The sequence below is a fragment of the Emydura macquarii genome, unplaced genomic scaffold (assembly GCF_026122565.2).
Source record: "Emydura macquarii macquarii isolate MOO-44397 ecotype Brisbane River unplaced genomic scaffold, CSIRO-AGI_Emac_v2 contig_2897, whole genome shotgun sequence".
Lineage (NCBI taxonomy): Eukaryota > Metazoa > Chordata > Testudines > Chelidae > Emydura > Emydura macquarii.
The window spans coordinates 5,825,993-5,847,642 of NW_027133034.1; the positions used below are offsets into that span (position 1 = coordinate 5,825,993).

Below are 21,650 nucleotides of genomic sequence, written 5' to 3' on the forward strand. Positions count from 1 at the left end.
CATCATAAGACAAAAGGTTTAATTGATCCATTCACCCATGAGGTCACATTTGTTACTGGGCTGGTGAAATCTAATTACAGAATTTACCATCAATTTGGGGTGTCTGCCGTGTCTTTAACAATCTCTCCTGAGGTAGGCACTCACAGTCCTGAGTCACTCCAGACAGCATGATGAGGTTCTGCCCTTTTATCATGTAGTCTAATCATTATCTTAAGTTTTAGAACTACAAATGTTAGTAATCGTATAGTGCCAGTCCCTTAAAAAGTCAGTTTACCTCAATTGTCTCCTGCAGCAGCAAATAGCATAGATTTTCTATAAGAGTGTTTAAACAAGAATGTCATTCTACTGCTTAAATTTCCCTTATGTCTTTCTTCATTGCCAAAGTGTAAGCAAGCAAAACAATACAACTGAACTAGTATGAAGAATGAACACACTTCTCATAAAAAGCATAATTTAAGCTTGGTTAGTACAGCTTTAGGTGGGGAAATTTGTAAGAAATTATGGGGGAGCTTCTATTTACAGTGATCCTGTATGAACTTCCAAACAATGGTTGTTTAAGTCACACAGTTCACTTGAAATCAAGTCCATTTCACAAATTATTTACAAGCACTTATAGGTACTACTTCTGCCTTTGAATGCCTTTGCCAATATTTGTGGTTCTACAATCCCAATACCCATTTTTAAAATATCTATTTTGCTATTGTGTGAAAGACCCACATGAACAGGAGCCTGACAGACTATTAATACAGAGGGTACACAAAGACTGTACACAAAGGCCCAGATTCACTTAAGTATCTAGGTGCCTAAATCCCATTTTTAGGCACCGCTGTAATCTGCAAAACCCCCACTCAGAGCAACCTAACACTGTAGGCACCAAAATACCCAAATTTCTGCCTCTGATCATGCACGTAGCTGCCTAACTCTAGGTGTCTGGACATCTATCTCTCACTGTTATACGTACACCAGCAGCAGATAGGTAGGTATTTGCCCATATTATCTTCCCTGTCTGGCTTGATCCAGTAGGCATGCTGGTGTGATCAGAGCACCTGTACTGAATTGGGCCCTACTGAAAATCCAGGAGAGGTTGGTTGGTAGGGGGATACCCACTCACTAACTTTTAACCCAGTAGTTAGAGTATTCACCTGGGATGTCAGAGAACCTGGTTTATTTTCCCTTCTGTGCGAGGGGGAGAAAGGATTTGAAAAGGGGTCTCGCAGCTCTGAATATTCTAACCACTGATCCATAGGATACTCTGATGTGGGACTCGCTCAATCTCTCCCATTGAAGCTGTTCCACTTTGAATAAATAATCAAATGGTCATTGGAGCAGGACTGGATCCTGGGATTCCCACATCCCAGGTGGTGGTGCCCTAATGACCAGCCTACACTCTCTCTCTCTCTCTCTCTCTCTCTAGTCCAATGACTCTCTAAGCATTTATACAAACTGGAACAGTGCATTGAGCTTTTAGGAGAAAAGTATGGCACTTGTATTTGTTTTCTATGTGTGACTGCTACTCTGCTTGCCACTACCCGCTCTTTCCTCCCCCTCCGCCTCTTACACACACCTTCCTGCTCTGCCCTCCTCCATCATCTCTGGGCTCATATGAACAACCTATCGAATGTGGATGAACTTACCATCTATGCTGTCAGATGCTTATGTATGCAGAGTCATGGGCTAACTGCTTCCTGTCTGAAGTGCCATTGTGAGGAAGTGGTGATCTCCACTGGGAGATAGGTCTGTCTTTTTATCCTTGTTCTGCATTTCACTAGATATTGAAAGAATGAGAATATACTAGTAGAAGCTCCTTAGAGCCAATTTTGACCATGGCAATTGTTCCACCCAGGAACCAGCATGTAGGATGCTTTACAGCAAGGTTGACATGTATGGGACTTCTCTCCTCTCAGGGCTAGCCTAGACAGCTCCCCAATCAGCTTGCTACCTTTTAAGAATCCCTTTCTTAAGCACCTAACTCTCCTCTGCATTTTACAGAGAGCGTGGGCACCAAGTTTGGGGCTCTGAATTCCACTGGAAAGCAGGACACATAGGCATTAGGTGATGCAACACCCAAGTACTTTTGTGAATCTTTCCCTCATTTAGGACCCAAAGTGTCTTTATCAACTCTAAGTCACTTAAGCACTTCTGAAAGTTTAAAATACCCCCAAATTATCAGTTCTGGCATATTCTGATTTGTGTAAGGAGTGAGCTGCTTTCTAGACATAGTTGTGAGGTGGCCCCAATTTCCACCAAGTTAAAAGAATTTGAAACCTGCATTGTTCATTTTGTAACAGGATGCTGATCACCACAGGCTGTATTTGTTTCTATTAGTTCTAAATTTCAGATTAAGTCCTTTACATTTTTTTTTAAAATCAAGATTAGATGGTAAGTATGGGAGACACCAGAAAGCATCACTAAAATCAAATGACAGTCTCTGGTTTTAAAAAGGCTTTATATATACATATTGCAATAGCACCTAGAGGCCCTAGAAGATGGATCAGGGCACTACTGTTGTAGGTAATGATTTAAAAAAAAAAAAAAAAAAAAAAAAAAAAAAAGACTGAGCAATATTGATCTTATGGAGAAAAAATTGATTATGGAGAAAAAAGTTTGTGATTAAGCCAGCAGCCATTGCTCAGCTTTCCACCAGTGAGACAGCCATTGTTGTAATTTAAAAAAGAAACAGTAAATCAAAATTGATTTTTGCATCAATGTGAGAAAGGTGAAGATTTACCCAGGTGAATTTTACTAATTTTCATTAAACTAATCTATTTTTATGGAAATACTATCTAGGAAGTAATATTAGCTGCAGGTGAGTACAGTGTTAGATACACAACATGGCAGTAAATCCCAGACAGTGGAAATTCTGAGACTATATAAATTCATGGAACTAGTTTTTATAATAGGGATGGGTAGACGGTGAAGATATATACTTTGCCCAATAGTTAGGAGACTCAGCTAATAAAAGGTGACTGCACATGTTGCTGTGGAATCTGCAGGCAGAGACTTTTAGGAAACAGCATGGAATTTTAATAAACTTTTGGTGCAAGATTCCAAAACCTCAGGCACATGGGTCTGCACTTAGCCTGGCAGCTGTACCAACTGCTATATCAGGCGTGGCCAACCTGTGGCTCATGAACCGCATGCAGCTCTTTTACAGTTAAAGTGCAGCTCATGAAGCCCCATATGCCCTGTTCATTCTCCACCCCCTCCGCACACACCCTCCACCCCCTCACCCATACAGTTTAAGAGTGAGAACTGGATGTTTCTTCCTTTTGTACAATCTCATTTCCCTCAACACAAAAAGGAGGTGGGGCACTTTCATATATATTTTAAAAAACATTAGACGTTACTAGCAACCAGTAGTTATTGCACTTTATTTGACGTTTCCAACAGCTGCTAAAAATGCACACATTGCACACTAACCTACCAATTTTATCTTACTTAAAAGCTACTGTTCAGTTTTTTCCTTCTGAAAAATGTATATTGACTGGTCCCTATAGTAGTTTATTCAAAGACAGCAGCAGATTTCAGAAAGACACAGTCAACTGATATTTGGCCCAAACTGTAAACTGGAGGGGTCGGGTGTGGAGGGGAGTATTTCCATGGTTCTTTTAAAACGCTAAACAAACATTTTTAAAAAGTAATTTCCCTTGCAGTGTTTGAAACCTAATATTGCAGCACTGGGAAATGGAAAGTGAAAACCACCAAACAATGAAAGTCTTCACTGCAGAAGCTGAAAGAGAGGCAAATGAACAAGCACCATAAATTGTTGACAGTGTTTTCAGAACATGCCAACCAATATGTAATAATTATTTATAACAAGCAAGACTTGTTTCACCTGAAAATAAATGACAAGCAGGAATATAACTGTTACCCTACTACATTCCTTTTTAAAAGTTAGCTCATATGTTCTAACAGCAAAATAAGCAAATACAAGATTTATACTTTTACATTAGTATATAGTATAAAAATATAACTGTTCATAAAGCTTCTGTTGTACTAAGTTGTATCAAACTTGGATAACTGATATCCAGCAAGTACATAAAATACAAGAGCAGATAGATGAGATGCTCTCATACACTAACTCAAGCCACTATTCTGTATAAAATAAAACAGTTTACTGTATCTATACTTCTGTCTCACTTCAGTTGTCTTTTAAGATTAGCAGGTCAAGTTCTTCCTTTGCTGCTCAGTGCAATAGTTATACATCCAAATTGTGAAATGATCCTTGGACATTAGTATTCGTTACCAATTATGAACAATTGTACTCAAATGTCTTAAGGCACCTTAGTTTCCTAAAACGATAAATAATTCCTCAACTGACAAATTAAATCATTGGCAAAAAGTTTAATATTGCCACAATAGTTTAGTTTTAAACCCCCAAATTAACAGATTTACTTTTCAATACTGTCTCTTTTTCTTAACAATATCACTGCTACTTTGTTCCTCCAATGGGGGGAGGGAGTGGGAATGGGAAATATCAGAATTAACTGAACATCTTGGAAGAAGAAAATCCTCCCCTCACTCCTTCATTTGAATGGAAGCTTATCGCTAGCGGTCACCCTTCCCTCCTACTTACAAGTCTCAATTGCTGTGCAGAGTGTAAAGACACCTTATACTGAGTCATATAATGAAATGCCACTTGCATGAACCATTCTTTTTAAACAGTATTTTCAACCGCATATGATAAGTAAGTTTTCTCCCAAGTTTGAAGAGAAGACAAATGAGAAATTCTGAAACTTCTTTGGAAAATTCCAGACAGCTCTTATGACAAGAATTTTCACTGTGCACTCTGAAAAGATAAATAGGGACAGCTCAGGTGCTATTTGCTCTGAAGAGTTGTTATAGAATGACACCTTCCTCCTCAACTTATTTGGATTCTTTTCTCATTTCATATCAACAGGACTGTTAAGTTCCAAATTCAAGATCTCTAATGCAAACCAAAGAATTCAACTTGATTCTCAGAGCAAGATCTTCACAACTGCTCTGGCCTCTTTACATTGGGTGAAAGAGCCAGAGTAGTGTAAAGGGAAAGTAGGAGCCCTGTATTCAGAAAAGTAAGGATTCCCAGCACTGGAACTGAGACAGACAGCTCTAAATCTGACTTCTGAGGACTCCTCAAGTCCTGAAATAAAAGGCATGCTGGGGGGAGGGAGTGTGTCAAAGCAGGATTATAGTACACAGCACTGCAGAGATTCTGGGCAATACTGCAGTGCACTGGACAGTGCTGGGTGACAGCTATATCTTATAGGCCTCCAGGACACTAATTTATGCAAAGTGTCATTCTAGGCCCATGGAGCAGCCTAGGATCAGGAGTGCTCAACTCCCAGGTTGAAAGTCCAGAATGAATTTGCATGGCTAGTGGTTAGAAGGGGAGGGGCAATCACATACTTGTAAGAGAAGCAGATTTGAACTGGAAACAGACTAGAAATATGGAGCCCCATTTTTATAGAATCTGCTTGGAGTTCAACCACAGTTCAGATAGTACAGTGCATAGTACTGTGGAAAAAGAAACCATAATTCTTGTGCTAAGTACTTACTTTCTATTAAAATATTTATACTTTGAATTTATCCTCTTCACATAGAGTCCTAAAAGTGGCTTGGTTTCTTCTTCACATGGAAATTAATAGTGTGCTTCATTGTTAACGCCACTCAAGCTGCATTTGGTGCAGTACCCCAGGAGGGGGTAGGGCATAAAAATGGCTTAACTATCCAATCCTTGAATCAACTGGGGTGGGTTTTGTCTAAAGCATAAGCTAAAGAGCAGCCTCAGTGTTGCTCTCAATTATGTCCAGCTGTACCAGCCCCTAAAGCATCATTGCAGCAGCTGTCAATAGCCAACATTCAATTGCGCTGGTCACCTCCCCTATCCTAGGGGCCACAAGTGCCCAGGTCCTGTTACACTGACTCCATATCATTTGAGGATATCTTGCACTAAGGACAGTTTTGAATCTTCTTTGTAATACCAGAGTTGCACAAAACTAATTCAGTAATCTAGATCTGGTATCTTTAAATTACTTTAAAATTTAGTGAGCTGTTATTCCAAAATGAAATTAGTCAACCCATAATTTGGCATGATGGAATTTTTGTGGTTTTTTTTTTTTAAATAAACAGAAACATCAATTTTAGGATCCAGGTAACCCTTAAAATAGGGCCCATGTCACTAAAATGGAAGACAGTGCAATTATTTTATCTAGTGATAATCTCTTCAAATAAAATTACAATAAATAATTTCAATTAAAATGCCAGTTTCAATTGTAACATATGCCTAATAAATGTATACAAAACAAACTCTACATTGAGTATGCTACCCTTGCTACAGACATCAAACCATTGGTTTTCCACATCACAGACAAACTTGCAGCATGATCACTATCTATATTTTCTAAATTAGCGGCAGAAATCCAGATAAAAGGAAAATGTAAAAATAACTGGAAAATAGGAATGACTTTCCACTCTAATCTCATCATAAACAAAGACCTTCACATGACCTTTTGTCTGTACCAATATGTACACACCATTCCTGGACAAAAAGATACTTGTAACTGGTTTTGTGTTGCATGTGATCAGAACTGTGAACAATTATAACATACTGAATCACAATGTTGATTTTTAAAAAAACCCCTAACATTACTTTCTACTCACTTGCATGATAGATTTAATAGATTAGTTCAAGCAAAGAAGCCTAACACAGCTGTACTCTTTTACAGTGTTTTGTTAGCACACAGATTTCACTTAGCTAACCAGATACAACACTTGAGTATTAATGAAAGCAGTTCAAAGACGAGAGTACAATTAAAAAAAGTCTACAGATGACCTTGTTTAATGGCCATTTACTAGCTCGCTTTCTGGCATGTGGAAGAAGTTGTCTTCTTTCAGTTTCAGGTGTTCTGGTAAGTCTAATTTTCTCTTAGCCTCTTCAATGTCATCTTGAATTGCTGAAATAAGTGCATCTACAAAGGGAAAGTTAACATTTATATATTTTTTAATTCAATCCAAATACCAAACATACAATATTGAGAGAAAGTGCATGTGACCCAGAAAAACCAGACTGCTAATAGTGAACAGCTCAGGTTCAGAGAATGTTCCATTGAGAGCTATGCAGATGATGGATTTTGAGGAAATGCAGAGGAAAGGATTTTCTATGCAGAGGAAAGGATTTTCAGATTTGGCTTTGTTACTATTCCGAAAACCCGAAATTTTCAAAATTGCCCATGAAAAAATTCCACAAAAAGTTCCATTTCAGATCAAAACATCTTGATTTTGACTATTTTATTCTAATGTACAAAAGAATAGAAAAAAATTGAGAAAGTTTTGAAAGAAAAAAGTTGAAACAGGACGTTTCAGCATTGTTGGAACTCTCCCTACTCCCATTTTTTCCTCAAATAAAATTTCCACAAAATTAACATAAATTTCATAAAATGTTTCATTTTCAATGGAACTGCATTCTCAAATGAAAAATGGTTCCACTTAAGTTTTTCCAACCAGTTCTAGTGGTAATCATTCATCATTTCTTAGTTAGAATTTTAAATCTACTCTTTTTAAAAGAGTGACACAGAAATTCAGTTTTCTAAATTGAAACAGAAGAGTGTACTTAATAAATCACACGTATTGCCTATTTCACTAGAAGTGTGTTGAATGCAGTATACTAGATTTTTTTGGGAAACTATGTCTTATTATAGATGCAACATCAGTAGCAATAATCTAAGGAAATATTATATTAACATTAACAGCACTGATGGTTATTTTAAAAAGCCACTAATAGTTTGAAAGGACAAACTTGACATTTCAGAATGATTTAAATTAATTGTGTTGCTAATGAGATATTCACTACCAAATCTAAGTTTACCAAAACAGAATGTACTTTTTGCTTCCATTAACACAATACTTTGTCTTCAATGAAGTAATTTTCTACAGCCTCATCCAGCTTCTAATGAAAGCAGAGGGAACATAAAAATTCTACTTATTGGGTAACTCAGTGTTGCTACTGTATTTACCAGTAAGCTAATAGAAAGTACCATCTGATTTGTTCAACAATGAAAGAACGCACTCAATTACAAAAACATTTAAAGTTGTACAGGGGAATTGTAGCAATCAGCCAGGTGTCCAAGCCACTGCCAATTATTGGGATGGACTACCTGCTTGCTGCTTTTAGGCATTTTCAGACCTCTGCAGGAACTTAGCATAACTAGGCAAACGGTGGGGAGAGAGAGAGGATAGACAGTGAGCAGGTGAAATAAGCCTGACTCTATGAGTGCTCGCTCTCTTTCTCTGAATATGCTGGGGCAGATGTCTGTGACAAACAGGAAGCCTGGATATATTTCTGAACTGCATCTATGGCAAAATTCAGCTATGAGACTAACAGCTAAGACTGCTTGCTCAACAATTATTTTTTAGTAACACATCTCCAACTCCTGCTACTCCCTTACAGCTATGCAACATTGTTCTTGATTGACATGTGTCTAACTTTTGGGAAAGGAAGGTAGCGAGTCGGAGTCAGCAGATTACTTCGTGGACACACTGAAAGATCTCCAGGCACAGGCGGAAGGATCGGCCATCTGTAAATCTGTGACCGAATCACCCAAAGGCTGCCTCAGACTTGTGCGGGTAATTATCAAGTATCCAGACTTTTGTGATGCTCTACTACTTATTGTATGTGTAATAATTTGTAATAAATACTTATAAGACTAATAAGTGGAGGCTTCGGCAAAGGGCATCTGATGGGAATTGCTGGAGGCTAATAAAGTAAAGCTCTGAAGTTAAAGCACTTGATTTGGACTGGTCTTTGTCAGCAATGTAGCAGGCAGATGTACTGCGTTTCCTTGGCTTATGCCCAGATACCAAATTGCAGAAAGTAAAAGTTACTGGGTCCAGGAACCCCTGGCAACACAGTGATAAAATATTGAAATGCAAAAAAAAAATTTTTTTTTAAAAGAAACTAAGGCATTTACTGGCATAAGACTTACAAAGCCTAGGAAAAATGTTTCAAGGAGAAGTTCTGTAAGACACTGATGCATTACTATACCAGTCATAGGCAAGTAGGTTTCTTTCCTTTAAATGTCAGAGATTCCTACTGTTTGAGATTTTAAAAAATGGTAGGAGCCCTCTACAGAAAGTTAAAATACGGACTGTAGTGAGAAATAGCCAAATAGAAATCTCAAGAAGCAAGGGTTGAGTGAGCATCAATATTTACATTGTCAGAAAAAAGTGAATGCCAAAGACTAGCCAGCTAGGCCTCCAGTCACCCTTACCATACGCTGGAGCACGGAGTTATAACTTTCCCTAATGAGAACACAATTAAAACTTCAAGCATTTGGATACATGTTAAAGATACCGCTTTCTCCTTCTTACACAGTGTGCCATTTTCTTGCTTCGTTATAATGAAAAAGGAATACATGAAGGTGCTTTTCTTCCCAGTTTTTCTCTCTCTTTTAAAAAACTCACAGCTTACAATAAAGGAAGTCTTGTTCTTCCAGGGTTTTTCCTAGAAGTCTCTTTGGAAGATCCAATGAAGTTAGGTCAGAGCTGGCTCGGCTCTTAACTGAGCAGGTGAGAGTAAGAATCTTTAACAAAGACCTTTACTTCTCATTGTTGGACATTTGAGTCAAGTGTGTGTTAAAAGAAATTGAAGAAATTTAGTTGACAGAGGAAAGGATTTTTAATTTTTTTGGTACATGTGCATTGTTTTCAGAGTAAGGCTTCACATCTAGAAGCAGTGCTCCATTATTGGCTTTAATGTAATTACCAAGACTAGGCTCCTCTAAGGATTTTTGCACTAAAAGGATCACAGATTTCTAGGCCAGAAGGGACCAGAAGCCACAGAATCTCTCTATCATTTCTGTATCAATCCCATAACTTCTGGTTCACGAAAACAAACTCTACTATGTGTAAACCTTTCCAGATTATGCACAATCTGGCACAAGAAGCATCTAATGGGCATTGAGAATAATTACTTCCAAGTCTTTTCCCTCAAGTTCTGCAATAACACAAGGAGCAATTAGTTAAAAGTCCCTGCTGAAATGATACCAAAAAAAGAGATATCGCCATTACATCCACTGTACTCTGAAGAGGAGTAAAACAAATGTGCAGCCTCTCAATTTGTTAAAAGAAGCAATCACTCGAAAGATTGGAATATACCATCTGCTGATATATCAGATTTGCAACTACCATAACATAGGAGGTTCCATGGCAAGTTCTGTATTGGAAGAGCCAGACCAAAGAATGAGGACTCTGTTAAGACTACCACTTTTGAATAACCAGTCTAGATTTTGTGAAGGAGCTATTCTTCTAAAGCTCAGATTCAGAGAGAATTCAAGGTTCTGGAAGTGACATCACCACGGTAACCCAAAAAAGAACAATTCAGCAAGGAGATATAGAAAACAGATATATCTGCAAGCTGCATTTCTCGATAATCATTAGTTCTTTTTTATATCAGAATAGTAAAGCCCTTCTGTTGTATTCAACCTACCATAGCAAGCAAAGACCATATTTATGGTTTGAATGATCCACTTCCAAAGCATGTTTACTTAATTATCAAAAGGGGGGGAAAAAAAAAAAAAGGAAACACAGGAGGAAGTCGAATCTCTAGTGGCAATGAACTGCATAAACAACCAATGTCAGGCTCAAAAATCTCCAAAACAAACTTTTACGGAAGCCTTGATTACTTACCTAAGGAATCGAAGTTTTTTTCTGGTCTGATGTATCCTATAATGACTATACTAAGAATTTCACCATAAAAATCTTCTTTGAATGTATGGATGATGTGTGTTTCCTACAGAAACGAAGGGGGAAAAAATCTGTTATTTTTATGTTTTTTCTGCTAATCAAAAAGTTCAGCCCAAGTTACCGTTACCATCTAGGAAAAGGAAAAAAACCGTTGTTTTATACTTGCTCCACATTTTAATAAAGTTCAGTAGCTTAGTTTAACATTTATTATGCATATTTAAGAAACCTGACTGAAAATGCTTAAAGTAAACTGAGCATCTTTGAAGCTTCAGTACGTATGACAAGAGTCTCAACTATTAGATTCATGCTACATGTCCAAAGAGCTACATTCTACTCTCATGTACACTTGAGCAATACCCAGTTTATCTTTATATACATGAGTTTTGTACATACTGTATTTGAGGGCAGAAATTCACTTAAGATATGAATATATAATTTTAAAAAATAAAAGACAATTCCTGTAGCTATAGTTTCTTGATCAACAGCTCCTAAATCAAATTTAATCACATAATCCTCCACTTTTATCATAAACAGGGCATATTTAATACATATTAAATTTGAATGTGTTTCCATTTAGATGGCTTAGCACAATCAAGAAAGGAAATACAAAATTTTTCTAGTCCTCAAACGCATAGACTACCTTATGATACCGTTAGTATTCATGACTGAACTTAATGTTTCTTGAATCAAAGCAGTACATTCAACTAAATGAGGAGCTAGCTGAAATAGCTATCAAGCATGACAATTTGAACAAAGTCCTACTTTTCATTTCTCAAGCAAAGTCCTCATTTATTTATGTCTCTGAAAATGGTCCTAATCAGCATTTCATGTACACACTTGAAGTCCATTGTCCAAATCTAATTAAATGAAATGTCTAGTTAAGTGTCATCATCAGACAGGCCAAATACCAATGGCCCATAATATTCTCTAGTACCTTCATGTACATGCTGAACAGAAGAAACCGAACAAATCACTAGGTCATTGAATTCTGCTCAAATTTACTTCAATAGGAATGGAAATTTAGAATATGATGGGTAAGAGCTTGAATTTACACAAACTGCAACAGCTACATTGTTTTAGCATGTGAAGCTAAGTGTACTAGGCTACTAACAACAAATGGATTCAACAGTTACAATATATTTGTCTTTGCTTACCAAATGTGGTTTTTATTTCAAGTTACTCCTACACTCTGCATACTCCTGCAAGTATGTTATAGTGCTCCACTGTTTTTCCTGCAAAAGCTTTTAAAATATCACTGTTCTTACTACTGAAATTTTATAGGGTTTTTTTAAAACTGGTTTTTGTGAGAAATTTCTTAAGATATTTTGTTCTTCAAGAACAGGTATGATACATGTAAAAATTCTTAAGAATGGAAAAATTTATTATTCTAATTTTTACCATAATCATACCCACCCACCCATCTCATGTTATATTTCAGGATTCTAAAATACTTAATCGCCATCTAGCTTTAGGTTATTTCCATCTTTGAGATGGTTTCTTGAATTCTGGAGAAACCGTGTTTTTTGAGAAGCAGGTTTTAGGGCTGCTTTTACTTCTTGCACATTTGGGAACTGAATGACGATTCTAGAAAGATGAAAGAGTAGCAACTGCAGTGAAACTTGGAGCAGGGACTCCTGCCTAACTGCCTGTGCTTTCAGGATGCTAAAAATCTAACTCTAGTTCAGTCTAAGGAGCCAGAACCAAGAATCCTATACTAATGATTGTATAGTTAGAGGAAATGAGCCTATGTGTTCTTGATAGTATTTGAATTCAGGGGTTGGACTAGATGACCTCCTGAGGTCCCTCCCAACCCTAATCTTCTATGAATTCATTTTTAGTTCAGTATACCGTCCCTGCTTAAAAAGCTATAACATATATGGATTCCATTACTGATCAGAGAACATAATGGAAAAACACCACAAATTATGCAGAGAAATCTACTAAGCCATAGTAATTTCTTTTTTATTTTGAAGTGCAGTTATACTCTGAAAATTATGAGGCTCTTACTCATTTATCATATTTCCATGACTTTTATAAGCAATTTGCTCAATGTATTATTTAGGCTTACATTTATTTTAACTGGCAGCATAGCAAGTGACCTGTGATCAGCATCAGAATTTAGCTGATTTAATTGATGATGTAAGAGGTAGAAGGCAAATGCGACTTTTCTAACTGTAAATGCAATATCTTAAACCCATTCATTCAGTATATGGAGCAACTCCTACTCCTCTTATTCAAGCCAGTAGTCCAGTTAGTTTATTATAGCCAAAGTACCAGATAAAACACAATTCTTACCACTGATTTCTTTATATTCTTGTAGTAGGGGTTCCAGCCTATGCTCAAAACCATTTTATGCACATCTCCATTTCCAACACAGGCCCATCCATAGTATATACCAGTAGAGATATCAGATGGAAAGCTTTCGACTACTTGCTCAGAAAAGTTAGCTGCAAAATATTTTTAAAGTGTACATTATATAAATTAAGTGCTCTATAGAAGATTAAACAAGTTTTTAATAAATTTTAAGCTAACTCCACTTATATATCCTTTGTAAATCATTGATATTAATGACAATACTCCACTTAACACAAATATAAGTAAAAGTAATAGGAAAAATAGCTTCATAGCCAGTTAGCATGCAGGCTTTGTGAGGTACCCAAGATACCACAGAGTTAGCAGATCTATAGAAAACATAGTTCCAAGTTGTTGGGTAGAAACGACCTTAAATACATACAATCAGGCTGAATTCCAACGTTTGAGCATGATAAGGGAACATGGCCATAGTATCAACTGCACTACAAACAGGAGCCAAACTGTAATGAGGTCAGGTACAGTGGTGTTGAAAGTCTCTCTCTCTCACACCCAAACCCCCATTAAGGGAAGTTAAGACCACAGGTACCTACCTACCAGTGGTTTGAGTGTATATTGCCTTTCAAAATGGTTACAGTTTAAAAAAGCTTCAAATTTTGTAAGACCTAGAAACAGTATTAAGACTGCACTCACAAAACAAATCATCCAAGCTACTTTTAAGGAATGGTCTCTGACCTCTACAAACAATCCTCCTACTCTCCAACTTTCCCTGCAGATGTCTTAATAAAGAGGTGTCAGCACTGAATTAGGCTATGTTTATGCTACAGTGTGTGGTCATGTGTTAGCCATGCCTGCCTGTGAGAGTCATCATCGCAGTTTCACATAAGCCATAACCAATATACCCACTTCAATGCTGGTACTGCAGCGACCTGTGATTGGTGCTAGGCCCTCTGGGGGTATATCCCAGGATTCTTAGCACCTCACCAAATGGAACCACTCTAGGAATTGGTTTGTGGTGTACTGTGGGTGGAAAAACTTCTCTATCCTTCTTAGGTTCCTGTGCAAAAATATTTTAGCCCGCCATATTTAGTGGAGGCACTTCCTCCTCTACGCACTGCTATCCCTTTGAACCAGGGGACAAGCCATGGATCCATTTGATGAGCCACTCCTGCTTGCAGGAGAGTTATTTATGCAGTGGAGTGGACATTAAGTGAGATGCTGGATGGCATTTTGGGGGCACTTTGTGATGCAGAATGTGACAGGACTCTGAGGCCAATTCATTCATTGCAGAGTGGCAAGACATGATGAATGTTGCAACTGCCACAGGTTCCCCATGTGTAGACCAGCACTTTTGGTGAAAAAGAACTAGCACAGTGTACTGGGATCACATTGTCTTGGAGACCTGGGACAACTTGAAGTTTCTCCAGAACCTCTGCATGAAGCAGACCTTCATGAAGTTGTGAGACTGCTTGTCCCAACCATCCAGCACCAGATCACTCAATTGAGAGAATCCTTACCAACAGAAGCAGGTTGCAATGGTCCTTTGGAAGCTCTCTACCCCAGACTGCTACAGGTCATTGCAAAGCAGTTCAGTGATGGCAAGTCACCTATTGGGTTTGTCATAGTGGACGTTTGTGAGGCAATTAACATTGTGGTTTACCAGTGGGTGGTGGGCATTAGAAATGTGTCTGAAATAAATAGTGTGCTTTCGGAATGTTGTTCCCAAACTGCATTGGAGCCACTCATGGCACACCTGTGCCCATACTTAGCTTGACAGAAAGATCAATAAATATACTTTGCAAAATATTTAAAAGTGTATTTTAATTTGTTACCCTCTGCTTGACATCCAGCTTAGACTGCACATGGCAGTGGAAGAGGAAAGTGGTCTAGAAAATGTCTTGGTTTCAGCCCTCAGCCAAAGCTAAGCACAACCCATTGCATATAACATCCTGCATAGCAACAGTTTTATTGGTCATAACCCAGAAATCCTCCCCTTTTAAAACAAGAATTCTTCCCTGTGAAAACAACAAAAATGGCAGGCAGCCCTTATAACGCTGCAGAAACAACCCCTGGCTCTGCACTGCTTCCTCTCCAGGCTGTTTCCCTGGTCCATCCCCAAATAAATCCTTGGAATATAGACCAAGGATGTTCACTAGCCAATCTGGTTGAGCGGGCTAATCTGGGCTTTCAGCTATGTGGTCTGTTCCCAGTACTCCATCATGGCCTTATTCTCTGCTGTCCCTGCCTCCAGTCTGATGATAAAACCATCTGGATTCAGAAGGATGTCAGAGGAAACAGCGGGCTCTTCAGTGGCTAGAGCCTGGTCCAACTCCTTGGCCTTGCGATACAGGTGCTTCAGATGCAGAATATGCTCCCTACACTGCACACCAGTTTGGTGGGTGCTCACTTCTGCCAGACTGCTGGCAGATAAACTGATAATCTGAAAAGTGGCTATAACTGGAGCTCCTGCTAAAATCATGGTCCTGGGTGTACTCTCACCAGAAGTTAACTAGAACCTCAATGTGTTCCTCTGGCAAGCTAGCGGCACACTAGAGGTAGGCCATCCTCTGTACTGTTTTTGCAAAGCTCAGACTAGCTCTGCCAAACCGGAGCAGGCCATGTGGAAAATTAAGATAATACCCTAGCTCAGCTATGTGAACTACCAGTAAGCTTCTCATGCACAGAGGACAAGATATAAGGGCCAGATATTTAATTAAAAGAATTTTTACATCTCTAAATAATTACACATTGAGCCCGATCTAGCCAGCTTTCTATCCATCTTGTAGTCCATTCATCCAACCCATACATCTTTAAAATGTTGATAAGAATACTATGGAAGACCATATCAAAAGCTTTGCTAAAGTCAAGATATAAATCACATCACTGCTTTCCCCACATGCACAGAGCAAATGTAATTGACCAAGTGTAATTGATTTATTCCTTACTTCATTGTCACATTCAGTATCACTCACAGTTTCTCAACACAAAAGAGTTGACTGGTTTAACTTAAACCAGTGCAACTTGTGCACTGACTTTCATATCAGTTTAAAACTGGTAATAGTTAAATTACATTTAATTTTTATAGGCACAAGCTAAACTGATAAGCCAAGTTTCAGTTGACATAAGAGTGACCACATACTTGCATCAGTTTAACTAAACTGGTTTAAAATAATCCCTTTAGTTATAGCAGTACAACTTTGCTTAAAGGGCCAAGCCTTAATTAAAAAAAAAAAAAAAAAATGCTCCCCTTTAAGCCAACCCTACTTCTGCCCTTTGTTTCCATGTTTCCTTCCTTTGTTTTCCCTCCCTCTTCCAGGTTCCTCCCTTTGCATTTCCTTCTTTATGGAGACTCCCAATTCCTATTCTCCCTAGACTGAGATGTAATGACAGCTTTGTAAGAAAGCTTGAAAAATGCTTATCCTCACTACATGCAACTGAAATGCAAATGGCTGCTCACGTTGCACTATCCTGCTAATCTGATAACCAGAATATGAAACTAGTTAGAATAATTTTTGTTCATGGTTAATTTTTATTTCCATTGTGTATTTCACTCCATATATTCAGAGTAAACAGCACAAAATAATAAACTGAATGTCTGAGAGGATCCATTTAATTATTCAGTGTACAGCTCAATATTTTAAAGAGCCAGGCTGAAACATTTACCAGAATGCTTTTGTGAAATTGCCTTTGGTATTTTTAGCATTATGTCCTGAAGTTTGTGCTTTAGAAGTGACATGGGTAGATCATAAAGCACACAGTTGTTATTCTTAGCTAAATGAACTTCACTGATTTCTGTGATGCGAAATTTTTAGTTACTGATTGAGACCAAAATATCAATTTAATATTTTCAAAACATGCAAGTGTTGTTTGTTTGCATACCAACAGTACTATGCTAAACATTTGGATAGCATTTAATAAGTTTAGGAATGCAAAACCATTCTTTCAGGACCAATACAAGTCACCAAGTGAAATAAAAATATTGACAGTATTTACTTTTTCCACCCCAGTACAGCAAAGATTTGAATCAGCCCTAAAGCACGACAATGGCACAGAAGCTAAGGGCATATCTACACTATAGGCACTACAGCAGCACCTATAGCATAGACACATCAATGGAAAGGGTTTTTCCACCCCAAGAAGCAGTAGCTAGGTTGATAAAGAGTTCTCCCATCTACAGCTATGCCTGGTCAGCTTAACTGCAGCACTCAGGGTGTGAATTTTTCACAATCCTGTGCAACTGTAGTTGGGCTGATCTAAATTTTAAAGTGTAGACCATTACTAAGTCAGACAAGCTACCACTAAAAAAAAAACACAAGGAGTTGGAGCACTCTTACAAAGTGTTACAATGAGGCAGCACTGTCCAGGTGCTCTGCCTTATATTTCTACACTAAATAGATTAGTCCACTTCATTTTAACTGTACATGTGGACACATGTAGCAGTGTTACATTTCTCCAATTTTACAGTGTTGTGAAAGCAAAATATATTTTTTCTTCTTGATAAGCTACTTCCATTACAGTAGAACCTCAGAGTTATGAACGCCAGTTACGAACTGATCAGTCAGCCACACACCTCATTTGGAACCAGAAGTACATAATTAGACAGCAACAGAGACCCAGAAAACCCCCCAAAAACAAATACAGTATAGTACTGTTTTAAACAAACTGCTAAAAAAAGGGGAAGCAGCATTTTTCTTCTGTATAGTAAGGTTCCAAAATATTAAGTCAATGGTCAAATGTAAACTTTTGAAAGAACAACCATAACGTTTCGTTCAGCATTACAAACATTTCAGAGTTACAAACAACCTCCATTCCCAGGATGTTCATAACTGAGGTTCTACTGTACACCTTGTTCCTGGGGACTTAGTTTTTCTCTACCCCAAAACAGGCAGGCAGCCACAAAAGAAAAACACCTCCCAAGGTGAAGAAATAAAACAGGGTCTCACAGAAAATGTCTAGTTTTATCCCTCACTATACATTTGAGTGTATGATTTGGGAGAGGGTGGGGGAGGAGGAAGGGAGGAGAGTTAGAACACATGGGGAACCCTTGTTTAAGTAGAAAACCCTCCCCCACAGAAATCTTCTGTATCAGAGTCAACCTAAGGACAATCCAGGGGTGAAATCCTGGCTCCATTTAAGTCAAATAGAGCCATGATTTCATCACAGCTCTCTGAGCAAGCTATTTTGCAAGTCCTACTGTTGCCACGACTGGTTCAGTTTCTCCACTATTTACAACACAAGATGCTTAGTGTCCAGAGACATTATCTGTGATCAGCATTTGAAAAATTGTCTAATTCTGCTTAAAGCACATTTCATCAACATGGCAATTAAAAATTGTTGCCATGTCTATGCCAGGTCTCCCAACATTCCTAACACCTGTGGCGCTAATTGGCATTAGTAATTGTAGGAAATATTTACAAGATTTTCCCAGTGTAGGCTGTAGACAGACTACTAAGGGCTGGTTCACACTTACTGCGCGATTCGGCAGCAGTCGACGGGAGTTACGCAAACCACGCAGAGTACTTTGCGTAACTGACGTCAACTTCTCTGCTTCCCTTCTGCGCGCTGTTCTCGCTGCGCTGAGCCAAGGGGAACAGCGCTACGCTACTTGAGGGGGTGGACTTACTCAGTCGACTTCCGGATTGATTGAGCAGGTCTCACTGACCGCTCAATCGATCAAGAAAGAGCGATCTGGTGGCAGCAATTTTGCCGCTGTCAGTCTGAACATAGCCTAAGACTTAATCCTGGTCTACAGTACAGAGCTTGGTCGATATAAGGCAGCTTATGTCAGTGTACACACTACAGCCTTGCTCCTGCCCATATAAGTGCCTTACTACATGGACATAAAAACTCCACCTCCATGAGAGGCAGAGGACTTTTATTGATGTAGTTAGGGTGATGCAATGTCCATGTAGACACTGCAGGTTACTTACATTGGCTGTCATCCTGGGTTGGAGGAAGAGGGAAACCAAGGCGCAGTTCACTATCTAGAGTTGTTTGGAGCTGAGAGCCCAGGCTCTCAAATCCCCACACTACCCCTCTTAAGTCAGTGGAAGTGCTCCCATTGAGGATATACACCACCAACAAAAGGAGGGTAGTGTAGACATGAACCACCTTATTGTGGTGGCTGTAAGTTGACCTAGCATATGTCAACTTAAGTTTGTAGTGTAGACATGTCCTTAGTTCAGACTCCAAAATAGTTGCATCATCTACACAAGCAGTTAAAACTCTCCCCCAGTGCAGTGGTTCAGTGCAGATGATAGCAGCAATAGCATTGCATAGGATAGTAAATTACATGGCAGCAACAGGTGCAGCTGGAACCGCTCTATAACAGTTTAGTTGTAAACATAACCAAGGACAAACCATATTCAGAAAAGGTGCTGTAGTGAATTGTCGTGTTACTCACGCCAAGTCCACACTACAGCTTTGCCAGGATAATCAATGTCAGTTAGGGGTGGAATTTTTCTGCAACATTTCTAGACCAGCAGAAGCCTTAAAACAGATGCAGTGTATCACTATAAACACGCTTCTGCTGAAAGAGCTCATTTACTGCCCCTATGAGGATAAACTACACCAACCAATGCACTTCTTTGCCAGCATAAGCTGTCTCTAAGCTAGGCAGGTCTGGGGGTATAGATGACCTTTCTAGTGTAGACCTGGCCTTCACCTGGCTTCCTCCAGCCCTCCCCCAACCGCAAGCTGTACGACAGCCTTCACCTGCGGCCAAAGCGGGGTCTGAGGGCGTTCTCAAGACAGGCCATTTCTGCTGCTCCTGCCTGGCCCTGGGCTTGCCCTGCCCACTTCACTCCACTCCACTGGAAGCCGCCTGGCAACGTGCTTCCCGGAGGCCGCATCGAGAGACGCGGCTCGCCCGCGGCCGCCCACGGGGCCGGCGGCAGCAAAGCCCCGACCGCGCTGGACTCCCGAGGGCGGGTAGCAAGTGCGAGCGACCCCACGTAGAGTTGCAACCTCAGTGACGTCAGAACGGGGCGGGGTCACAGCCACCTCCCACCCCGCCCCCGGCGCCCCCTACCCCGCAGGTAATGGGGGGACAGAGAGTCACAGCGAGGAGCGAGCCCCCCACGCCCGCACTCACCGGTAGGGATGCCCAGCTCCTTGGAGCCTCTGCCGAAGCCCGTCACCACCTCCCCGCGGCAGAAATAGGGCAGGTGCCTCATGGCCACGGCAGAAGCAGCCCAGCCGCCGGCGAAGAGAGCGAAGAGAGGATGGATTGGGGCCGGTGGGGACGGCTAGTGCGCGCAACGGCCACCGACAACGGTTTCTGCGCGGAGCCCCCCCGGAACGCTGCTCGCTCGAGGCGTGGCGCGCGGACAAGGAAGGGCTGCGGGCAGCTGCTACAGCCTGTGTCCTTCTTTCCCCACACCGCACACACAATGACATGACAGTCAGAGACTGACGTGACGTGACGTGACGAGACGCCGGTGCGGAAGGGGCGGGGCGGAGGCAATCGCACGCGACTGGAAGGTTCCAGTTTCTTCGCCAGGGACCCTTCCGCTTTCGCCTCCCCCCATCAGCAATGGACTCGCCCAGTCGCGCGCTCCTCTACTGGGCGGCGGGGCGCGCTGACTCCTTGTTACGCCGCGGGTATGCGCTGGGCTGCGCGCGCACCCTGCCGAAAACTCTGGACAGATAGATTTTGTTACCCGTCCGTTTCTGGCGCACTGGAGGCCCGATGACGGAACCTGTTACCGCCGCAGTAGCGCCAGTTTCTGTCCGATGCTGAAGCCAGACAAAAGCTGTGACCCCCGCCCCCCGCAGTGTAGCAGGAGCTGCTGTTTTTAGGCGTTGGGATGCCTGTGCCTTTAAGAACCCAGCCCTGGGACGCAGACGCCTGTGCGAGCAGAAACAAAAAAGCCCCTCAGCCCCGCCCCCCCCCATCCCACACTGGTTTTGCAAACAGGGCAGGTCGCAGGTGGCTTATCCCAGCGGGGTCACTGTGACCCCCTCTGCCCCTCCCTGCGCTGGGGTTTTGCCTCTGCCACAGGCTGGCAGCGCCTCACCGCTGGGCTGATTTTGCTCCTCAGCCCCTCTCCTACTCCCGCCCTCATCGGCTTCACCCCCCCCCCCCCCCGGCCAGTAAAATTCTGTCCCCTGATTACATCCTGCCCATCCCCGCCTCCAGTGTGCCCCCTTTGCCCCTTTTTAACCCCTCTAAACAGTGGGCCAGGGCGTCTGACACCCAGAAAGGGCAGGGTGAGGGCAGCGGCTGCAGCAAACGTTACTGAGCATGCTCAGTTCCTGTGCACATGCTCGGCACAGCCCGAATCACAAAATCTGTCTGCCCACGGTTTGTGGCACAACACTTCAGAGGGTGGGCATCCCCGCCTTAGGCCCCCTGCCCCGAGAAGGCTGGTCAGTTGTTGCTCCACTGCACCTCAATGCAAGGTCGAGGAGCAGTGGGTGCTGTCAGGGGTTCTCTGCTGGGTGTCCCCTTCAGGTTCCCTCCCTTTAGCCCTTTGACCTTTACCCCTGGAATTAATTGAGTCCAGGTCCCATAGCTCCTCCCCTTAGGCTGGGGGAGGGGCTTTCATCTGTATAATATCTCAGTGCAAGGGGCTGTGCATAGTGCCATTTGAGGGTTTGTCTATACTGATGGCGGC

The 21,650-nt window shown here is 40.9% G+C and overlaps 1 protein-coding gene across 1 annotated transcript; it reads right to left on the bottom strand.

Moving 5' to 3' along the window:
* Positions 1-3,354: 3,354 nt before the first annotated feature.
* RFK (riboflavin kinase) lies at positions 3,355-20,648 on the bottom strand. Its single transcript, XM_067568780.1, has 4 exons — positions 20,126-20,648; positions 13,018-13,169; positions 10,666-10,768; positions 3,355-6,950 (listed from the first exon to the last, which is right to left on the bottom strand). The coding sequence occupies exons 1-4, from the start codon at positions 20,205-20,207 to the stop codon at positions 6,820-6,822; spliced, it is 468 nt and encodes a 155-aa protein (XP_067424881.1). The 5' UTR covers positions 20,208-20,648; the 3' UTR covers positions 3,355-6,819.
* Positions 20,649-21,650: the final 1,002 nt, after the last annotated feature.